The 10,791-nt window shown below is 26.2% G+C and overlaps 1 protein-coding gene across 1 annotated transcript; it reads right to left on the bottom strand.

Annotated features, from left to right (window-relative positions):
- Positions 1-2,469: 2,469 nt before the first annotated feature.
- On the bottom strand, positions 2,470-5,110 carry LOC111316615 (uncharacterized). The gene is made up of 2 exons (XM_022918637.2): positions 4,685-5,110; positions 2,470-4,019 (listed from the first exon to the last, which is right to left on the bottom strand). The coding sequence occupies exons 1-2, from the start codon at positions 4,745-4,747 to the stop codon at positions 2,919-2,921; spliced, it is 1,164 nt and encodes a 387-aa protein (XP_022774372.2). The 5' UTR covers positions 4,748-5,110; the 3' UTR covers positions 2,470-2,918.
- Positions 5,111-10,791: the final 5,681 nt, after the last annotated feature.

Here is a 10,791-nt window from a genome sequence, read left to right as displayed (position 1 = left end):
TATAATATAAGAAACAGTAACTCGATTAAGATAATTAATAATTGATAAAAAATATGCGTGAAATTTAAAAAAGATTCATATAAATAATTACAAGTCGTATTTAATGATTTTAAATAAAAATAAAATTATATTTAATAATTTTAAACAAATTAAAAATTAAGTATACAATTCTAATATGATATATCGATGAAATATCAATGAAGATATTAATTTAATCATTTTTTATCGAGAGACATATAATTTTTTTGAGTAAAAATGATGTGATATTTAAAAATATTTTATTTAAATGACTCAAAAATTGATCATATTAATCAAGTAAATGTAACATATATATTAAAATTTAAATTTTAAATTCATTAAATATTACCTCTTAAAAGTAATTATATAAATAAGAAAAATTACTTATTTTTTTTTTTATAGATACAATACCTCTAATTTGTTGGCTTATAGTTGGGGTTAACGAGGAGAGGATGACTCAAGCACAACCACAAATAACACTTGTCCACTAATGCATGCATCAATCATAATCAACAAATCTTACACTAATCCTGTCATTATCACCATTAAAGAGGGTCTTCCCCTTGCAACAGAAAAGATCTTCGGAGCAAATTTTATCTTTTTTTTTTTTTTCATGAAAGTATTTCAAGCAATTTTATTTTCTCAAGTAAACACCAATAAAGTTTAATTTGGACTTCCTCCCTGCAACCAAGTCAAGGGGGACGGTGCACAGGATAAAGCCACCACTCTCAATTAGCCTAGCACCTTGCATTAATCAGCAATCGACAGATTAATCAGGTAATCTAACTTAAAATTTATCTTTTTAACAACTAGTCGGCTAAAAAGCAAGTGAGCATATCTTTTTAAGAAGAAAATGATCAATTAATATTTCATTTGGATAATTAATAAATAAAAATTTTTATCATATTATCGGATCATTTTATCAATAAATTTTAAATGAAATGTAAATAAAATGATTACTTTGTTACTTGAATTTTATGATTTTGACGTATATTTATATTAATTTTTATGATCAGAAGTGTCGTATCCGTATAAACAATGAAGTTTTCAAAAAAAAGTGTTGGATATAATTACATTAGAATAAAATTAAAAAAAAAAAAATTCCTGTGAAAGACATGGCCTGGTCAAGGTTTGTATTAAGGGCCTCATGCAGCCATGGCGGATGCGTTCAAGCAACCAATGCAGAGGAAGTATTATGTAGATTGGGGAAACAAGTCTTTGACCACATTTCATAATCTTCTGTCAGTGGTTTGAAATTCAACTTTGATTGTTTTTTGACGGGTTAGAAGTTGGGAAACTGTTTCTCCGGAGGTTAGGAATGTGAAGGAAAAACCAATCGAGTGAGTTCAACTACCATTAAAGGAAATAATAGTTTGAATAAAATCGAATTTGATTTAATATTTTTGAATAATATATAATATTATATAATTTTAAATTTTGATTTTTTAAAAAATTAATCTAATTTCGAATGAAATTTTATCAATTTGATTTAGTTTATTAATTTTTATAATTTATTTTTTATTTTTTATATATTATTTTAATAAAATTTTTATATATTTAAATAAATTTATATATAATAATTATTTTTATTTTATAAAAATTTAATATATATAAACAAATAAAAAAACCTTATTTTGTTAATTTTTTTCATTCTAATCTGAAATTCAATTTAAATTTAATATATATATTTATATATTTAATATTTAAATTTAATTTAAATTAAATAAAAAATTAATTCAAATCAAATTAAATATTATAATTTTAAATTAATTTTTTATTTCTTTTCTTACTCGGACATGAAAATATTAAATGTTCTGTAAACTGTTTTGGCTATCCTGATTCTTGACGTGAGGAATCAAACTTCCTTCCCCCTGAATTTTTTCACACTCAAAAAAAAAAAAAAAAGAATATGACCAAATATTTGACTTTTCTTTAGCAGAAAGCAATCACCAGATAACATTGGTGACAATTAAAAGTGAAGCCACAAGAACAAATCCAAGTGTCTGGCAAATGCAGCACTTTCAGTGGGAATCAAACTAATTTATTCGATGGGGAACCATGTTTTGAACCCCAAAGGCAGTTTCCAAGGCAACCTCAATCAATAGTAAATTCTTATCATTCTTAGATCTAAAAACATTCTCAACAAAAATGATTGAAAGGTGCCTTGACCCTGTCAACCACAGCATTCACTGGTGTCATCCACAGAGAAAGAAAAACAGAATTACAGACACTTTTCAATTACTAAATAGTCTTTGATAAGGAATTAAAAATGGAATGGAAGAAGACTTGACCTTTTCTGGAAAGAGAGTTTTCATTTTCATTGTGCTAAACATTAAACGTGTTGAAAAATTCAAAAAAAAAAAAAGTATACAACGAAGATAAGGGAAAGTAATGGACTAGGAAATGGATAATTCGGCATTATGATCACAGGAAGAACCAACAGCAGTCAAATGATTCAAATCAACGAGTTATTGTCAGTACTAGGAATATATGGAGAAATCAGTCCAAGAAAAACAAAATTCCTGTGAAGGGAAAATCTGGGAAATTGTCATTCTACTCATTTATGCAATCTGGGGAATATGTCATACCATCAGGAGTTAGTATGTAAGCTTTATAAACCAATACATACACTTCTCTCGCAACAAGCTCTCGGATTGGGAAATTGGATATGCCTCCATAACGGAAGAAACCAACTACAATAAGAGGGACATATGTAAAGTTTCCCCTCACAGTCATAGACCCCATCAAGTTCTCCCAGATTCAGTATAATTCCTAGATTTTGTTGGATAAAGGTATACTTCTATCAATCCTACACCATGGCTATCAAATGGTCAATGCAGCCCTTTCCTGTACAGGCAAAACTTGTAATTGAAGACTTTACAGCACACCCTTTTCTTGACTTAGCCACTTTCTCTTTTGCAGTTTCCAGGCAAAAGATATTTGTATTTCTCCGCATTATTCAACAAATATGCAGGAAGATGGACCGCTGAATAAGAGCGAGGAATAGGTCCCATCTTCCCAATGATCTCCTTGAATGTGTATTCCTCAGGGAGCATGTCAAATAGGTCAGTCCCTCTGCATATTACATCCTGAATTCTCTCGGGGTTCAAGTAGTGAGAGAATCTCACTCGATCAGTGTGGCTGTAAGCTTTCATCTTGAATATAAACTCACTAATATACCGAAAACAAAAGCTACAATGCCACCCTGCATCTGATAAAATGACATCAGCTTGACGATAATGAGCATATCTGGTCTTGCCTGTCTCGTGCCTGTGGACAGAGGCTCTCCAGCTTTTGTTGTCTATGTGATACTCAAAAGAGTACAAATAGTTTCTCAGCTGAAGATGAATTACAGGTGGTGTATCATCACACCATCTCAATAGATTAATCGTATGAGCACTGGGGATCTCATCTACATCAGACATTATCAATAAATCATCATCTTCTATACCAGCTATTTTGAGAAGCTGGTCCAATGCAACTCTCTGATATGCCTCCTCAACAAAAGGGTTTTCACCCTTCCTGAATCTCCCACCAATCATCCCATATGTCAATCGAGGCTCAATAAATTTAAATTGCTGTCTGTTGCTAGCAAACGTCAATGGTTTTGGTAAGCCAGAAAATGTCGAGTTGGACTCAAGAAGCACAAATTGTGTAATATAAGGATACAATTCATTCCAACGAAGAGTGAGAATATCTATCTCATTGCTGAACAATACCGCATCAAAAACTCGTCTAGGGGACTCACGAATTTTCCACCCATGAAGATTGCAGAGAGTCTCCATTGTCACATTCTCATGATAATAGTGAGAGATTTCATGAAAAGGCTTAGGAGGTGATTCCCATAGTGGTCTTAGGAAATAGGAGATTTTCTGCCCATGCAAATACATGCCAAAGATGAATAATGGGATAGCCACAAAGACGAAAATATAAGTCCTGATATCAAACCCCCGCAACATGCACCGCAATCTAGAAATAGTCATCGCTGCACGGGACGCTTGCTGCAGATTACAGAATGAAAACCTTCTAAGATACCCAGGTTAAGCACAAAGAATAAAAAAAGCAAATCCAATCTTCTTAAAGATTATAATAAACAAGAATTACATCATATTTCCACATAATGCCAATTATGCCTACTTTACAACATTATCTACATAGCAAAACTCAATTCAAATGTTCAAAATTTTGAATGAAACTCAGGGCCGATATATGAATGCATAAACCTCCCCTTAATTTTCCACTCTCATGTTCAATGTCTAAAACCAGTAATCATATCAAAAAAACAAAATTGAAGTACCAAAAAGGAACACTCAAAAGGGGGGAAAAGGAAACAATAAAAATCAAAGAAGATTGAAAAGCAGTCTTTTTTCAACAGTTCACATAAAAGCCTAAAACTTCAATATTTTGTATTAGAGGACATAACTTCCCCAAAAGAGATGTTCCCTCTTTTTCATTAATCTCAAACAATCACCAAGCTAGGAACATCAACTATCCAGAAATCAAAAATTATAAATATGAAAAGAGCAAAGCAACAAACTTTAAGAAAAAAAATTACACTCAACCTTAAACAAATTCCAGGAAAAACACCCATGAATCCAAACCCCAAAAATGAAGTAAAATTTTGAAACAAAAGCAAAAACTAGAGAAGTGAAAGCAGAAAAATTACCTGTCCACAAACTTCTTCACAACTATCATCAGTCTTCTTGGAATTATAGTACCCATCAGACATGATTAAACGACCCAACAAAGATGACCACTTTTTAATCAGTAAAAACAAAAACTTTATAAAAAAAAAAAAATTTGCTAATTATCAAGGCTTCAACTTTCCAGAATTCAGATCAAAGTCCTCCACAGCAAAAAAAAAAAAAAAAAAGGCCAAATTTTTTAAGCAGAGAAAATCTAGCAAATAAAAACCCAGTAAAGTTTTAACAATGATTCGTCAGAAGAAAAAAAAAGAACAAATTTTCTCTCCTTTTTTTTTTCTTCCTCTTCTCTTCTCTTCTTCTTCTTCTTCTGTAACGTCAATTATAGCCGTTTGGTGGTTTTTCGCTCTTTCACCGGCTTGGTCTTTTCCAAAAATAAAGAGGAATTTATAACCCACAAAAATTCAACAACCAAAAATAAAACAAAAAACAATAAAAAAATATATTTTTAAATTCCAATATTTTAAGTTTCTCTCCCCTAGTTTGAGTTGACTCGTTCCCGTTAGGCACGGATAAAAATGAAAATCCTTTGGTGGAAGGGTAAAAAACCATCTTCAAACAAAAAATTAATAATTATTTAAATTTTTAATTGTTTATTACATACAATTAAATTTTTTATTTTTTATTTTAAATTAATTAAACCCTTAAAATTTTATTTTTATTTAATTAAATTGTTATATTTTTATTTTTATTTACTTAAACTCTCAATTGGATAAAAATAATTAATCATTTTTTAATAATGAATGACTGACTTAATAAAAATAAAATTTTAAAATTTTAATTGATTGAAAAATAATTATTAAATTTTAGTTTATGGGGTTTTTCTGCTCTTTTGCCAAAATCTTTATTATCTGTGTGTTTTTTTTAATAAATATCATGTTTGTTTGCTAAAGAAAAGGTAAGGGTATTTTTGTTATTTCGTTTATTTTTTTGGTTAATGTGTCATGTCCTACGTTTTTAATTAAAAAAATAGTGTAAAAAAATCCATGAGCTGTAAATTCAAATTTTTTTTTGTAAGATTCGTGATAAATGCATGCAGTAATTTTTATTTTTTATTGGATTCAATTTGTGTAATTATGGAGCAATCACTTCTCTATATAAGGTAAAAAATATGTACTGATTTTCTTGGCTGCTTTATTTGAAAGGAGAATAAAGCATAAAGAAGGATTAAAAAAGGTAAAAGTTTTCTTGGTAATCCAAAGTTCCAAACATGGCCTTTTGGTTGGGATTGGCTTGAAATTGGCAAGAGTGATGAAGGCAAGGAAAAGGGGATGAAATCTTAAGTTTTGTTTTTCTAAGAATAGGTGATTGGAGGATTCTATAAAAAATTTAAAGAAATTTTAGGGTACAAAGGAGAATTTATTTGTTTATACAATGCAAATCGTAATTTAAAAATAAAAAAATCATAAATATTAAAACTTAAATTTTAAATCAGTTTAATATCTATAATTTCATGAATTCAATGGTGAACTCAAACCAGAAAGAAGGGTGTTTATGGCCATCCCAAAATTTAAAAAAAAAAAAAAATGAAGGAAAATTTTCTTCAACACCTTTAAAATTTTTTATCAAACATTTTTTACATTGATAAAATTGGTCAATCCACTAATAATTTTTTATTTATATTATAAGTGAAATTAAAAAAAAATCAAATCTATCACTGCATAAATCACTAGAGTTAAGTTTGAAGTTAAAAAAAAAAAAAACTTTAAATTAGGCATTACAAAATTATTTTAAATAGAGTTAATATTTGATACACTGTTAATATAAAATTTTAATTACACAAACGAAGTTAAAAAGATGATACATATTTTATATTTTTTTATTAAATTATTATTTTTTTAACTATATCTTAAAGAGCATGTGTTACTTTTTTAACTCTTTTTGTGTAATTAAAATTTTACACTAACTGTGTGTTAAATATTAATTTTTTTTAAATAATGATATTATATTAGTAATAAAGTTAAAAACCATAATTAATGGTTGAGCTTAATAGACTTTAAATTATTGTAGACCAACACCATTTAAGATGGATTAAAATTTTCCTATCTGTTAAATTTATTAGGTTTCCTCTAAGGTCTCTTTCATTTATGTTATAGATGCTTTTGTGTTGGCAAAGGCCAAATAGATTCCAAAGCTTCAATTTTTTACCAATTTGAGGTCATTCAACATTAATCTCCTTTATTGACAAATAATTAATAATTAATGGCAACATTTCTTAGTAGCATTAATTAAAGTTTTAAAGAACCTACCTTTAAAAAAAAAAATTTTTTTAGTCCTATGAGTTGCCCTAAATTGCAAGTGTTTCTTTAAATAGTGATTAATTAATTTCTTCAAAAGTAGTTAACTTTGTGGTACAACATTAATGAATTTAGATTTTATATTTTCTGAACTCTCATTTTCCTAGTAAAGGTATAGGGCTCAATTTTATAATAATTTTTAAAGCTAGTTGTGTTCCAAATAAATTTATTAAAAAAATGAATAAACAATAAAAACTCAATAAATTTTAGTATAAAATTAAAATTAATTAGTTAATTACAAATCTAAAGAGGAGGGTCAACTTATATGATATAAAAATATTTTTAATTTTACACATTTTTTAACCATTAAATTAAATAAATTTAAGCAATGAGATTGAATAATTTTTTCTTCTTTTTACTTATCTTCTTCATCATTTGGATATATTAAAATCAAATATTAAAAAATATGTAAAACTTTTTTAATTTTACATTGTATAAGTTAATCTCTCTTCAATCTAAGTGTTGAGAGAGAAGATATATATTAATATTTGGATTTATATAATTGATAGGTATTTATTAAATTAATGCGATTTGAATTTCGATTTTTAAAATAATATCTTAAAAGTGATTGTATAGATTAATTAAGTTCCGTTTTGAGTTATATATTTAAACATTTAATTTAATGATAAAAGTATATATTCTTACTCAAAGAATGAGTTCGAATCCCTTGCTTTGAAATAAAATTAAAAATAAACGAATTTTTTTCTTTTTTTTTCCTTATATTCTCATGCTTTTCTATGAATGGATAAGCAAAGATATTCAAAGAAATAGATTGATGAAGGCAAAATGGGGATGAGACGCAAGACTGAATGGATGCAAAAAGCATCATCCAATTGAAGGTGGGTTCAGCCACACAAAGGAATGTATCTAATAACAGTGACAGTTTAGCATTAGCAAGTGCAGAGTGACGTTTCCAGGTAGCTTCCTGGAAAATTCAGTCATGGAATAACAAAACATTTTTGTTGGTTCTTTAGGATTAAGACAAAAAAAAAAAAAAAAGAGCATATTCTTTCCATTGTAATGGAATTTCCCTCAAATAAGGGCAAATCTTTTGTGTTTGGAGGATTTGATAATTGAGAATGATGGCTCCCCAATCCCTCCATTTCCTTTCCCTTCCTCTTTTAAATAAATATTTAATTTTTAAATAATTTTTTATTTAAATAAATGGATTAATTGTGTTTAATCATATTATTTATATATAATCGTATTAATTGTATTAAACTATATCTTCTTATTTGTGTATAAATTAATTTTAAATATGTTAATCGTGTCGTATTATATATAATGTGTAAAATAAACGAATCTTGTTCGTATTTAAATCATTCATGTTATTTAAGTATTTATATCATGTTTTTATCATGATTATTCGTATTTTGTTTGAAATTATATCTGACATGAAATACGATACGATGATATAAATTGTTCGAAATGTCTAACTTGTTTTGTTACATTATAATTGAAGAAATTTAGCTGGATTTATTGTATTTTTAAAACATTGTAATAAACTCCATCATCCCATTGTTGTGAAAAAAAAAAAAAAAAAAAAAAAAAAAAAAACCTCCATTATTAAGTTTGCAAGAAAGACTATTAATTATTGATGAGGTTTTAACTCTATAATTGGATGAATATTTGCATTTGTTTTTGGTTAATTTGGCAAATACCCTTTTCACGGCTAAGTTTGAATTGGGTATTGAAAAAAAAAAAATTGTTCATATAATTTTTAAAAATTTAAATTTAAAAATAAATAGTTTAACAAAACAAAGAATTCAAATAAAAAATGAGCATAATCTTGATTATCATGGTTTTGGGCACAAATTCAAATGGGATTATGTGAAATTTCTCATTGGAGTGATCAAATTGAATTGGTTTGTTGATCGGATTTGTTCAATTTTTCTTACCCAATTTCTGCTGAGATCTTCACCAAGGACTTTTATCACTTTTTTTTTTTTTCTCATGTGTTTTCTAGCAATCACCCACCCGATTTGGAAGAGTTCATTTGTCGTCTTTGGCACCTCTTATTTTCCTTCGGTTATCCCATTTTCATGGGGATCCTTTTGGGACATGTGCATGGAAGTTACCTCATCTCAAACAAGATTCCTCAAATCCAACAGATAAATGTCTATTTTAATTAAAGGTGAGAAAAATTTTTTAAAATCAAAATTTAATTTAAAATTATAATGTTCGATTTAATTTGGATCAATTTTTTTATTCAATTCAAATTAAATTTTAGTATTGAATGTATATATTAGATTTAGATTAAATTTTTTATAAAAAGTAAAAAATAAAAAAAAATCGAATCAAATCATATATTTTTATTAATTTTTATTAATTTTAAATTATTACAAAATAAAAATAATTATTTTATACATTCGTTTATTTAAATATATTAAAAATTATATTAAAATAATATATAAAAAATTAAATTTAAAATTTAAAAATCAATTAACCAAACTGAACCAATAAAATTCGATTTAAATTATATCAACCCGTATAAAAGTTTGGTTCGAATTCAACAAATCAAATTTTAAAATTTTATAATTTTATACATTAACTAAAAAAATCAAATCAAATTCAATTCGAATTATTATATTCTTAACTTTAGGTACATTTAGCTTTTTTTTTTTGTTCTAAATCCATTTTCATATAAGAATATAATGTCAGTAACTATAGAAAAGAATTTCAACATATATATCAAATTCAATTCTTGATAATCTCAATTTATGATCACGTTCATGTCAACCAAAATTTAAAGAATATTTAATAAACAAAACATCACTTTAAGAATATTTAATAAACAAAATTATGTAATTTTAACTTATGATATTTGATAAATTTAAGATTTTAAAATCGAATAAAAAATACGATAAAATATTCTTTACTCATATAAACAAAGATAAACAAATCGAATCAAGAATATGTGATAAATTCAAGATTTCAAATTCTAGTAAAAAAAAAAAAAAAAGAAGTATGTACTTATTGAGCTATATAAAAAACAAATCCCATGAAGCTATCTTTTTCTTTTCGCGTTTGTATTCACAAAAGCTTGCATCATTTTTTTTTTTTTTTGACTTGAAAGAAGCAAAGATCTTTTGAGATAGTAACCAAATTATAGCTATTTTCTTCTTTTGTGGTTGATATTTTTTGAGGACAGCTTTTGTTTTTTGGATGGCATTGACAACCAAATACAACCTAAATAAAATATTTATTTATTTATTTGCCTATTTCTTACTCTATGTTTTAGTCTCAACATCAAAGTCTTGCATCTGCTCTCATTAATATCTGATTGGATAAGGAAAAATTGGGTGGAGGACATGTCCCTTTTTGTTCACTGTAGTTTTGACAAATAACAATATATTTTTTTAATCATAAAATAGCAACATTTGTAATTGTTTTGATGGAATAAGTGTTTTTTTGAAAAGAAATTTTGATTTGAAATTTGATGATATATAAAATAATTATGTTATGAATAAAAAATATATAAAAGAAAATTTATAAAATATAAATATCATTATATTTGTAAAAAAATATATAAACATTATTAATAATATGAAAATAATAAAAATAAATTTAAAATGTGTTTTTGTAATTAGAATTGAAAAATAAAAGTCACATAAAAAATAATAAATATTAATATTTTACCAATTCAAATTCCGTTCAAAATTCATCATTCAAATTTCAAAATTTTTTTATAATTTTAAATTTTTTGTCAAATAAAATAATTTTATTTTAAAACTTAAAAAAAAAAACTCTTTATAAATAAAATCTCTCTTTAA

This window comes from Durio zibethinus, chromosome 24 (assembly GCF_047325235.1).
Source record: "Durio zibethinus cultivar Kanyao isolate XHJ-2024 chromosome 24, ASM4732523v1, whole genome shotgun sequence".
Classification (NCBI taxonomy): domain Eukaryota; kingdom Viridiplantae; phylum Streptophyta; class Magnoliopsida; order Malvales; family Malvaceae; genus Durio; species Durio zibethinus.
Note: the sequence above shows the minus strand (reverse complement) of the source record. Positions and strands in the feature narration are given on the sequence as shown.

Bases quoted from the DNA above. Each gene is read 5' to 3' on its own strand.
- LOC111316615 (XM_022918637.2), bottom strand. From the start codon at position 4,747: ATGTCTGATGGGTACTATAATTCCAAGAAGACTGATGATAGTTGTGAA. The intron at 4,020-4,684 runs GTAATTTTTCTG...TGTAATCTGCAG, and splicing joins GTGAAGAAGTTTGTGGACAG to CAAGCGTCCCGTGCAGCGAT.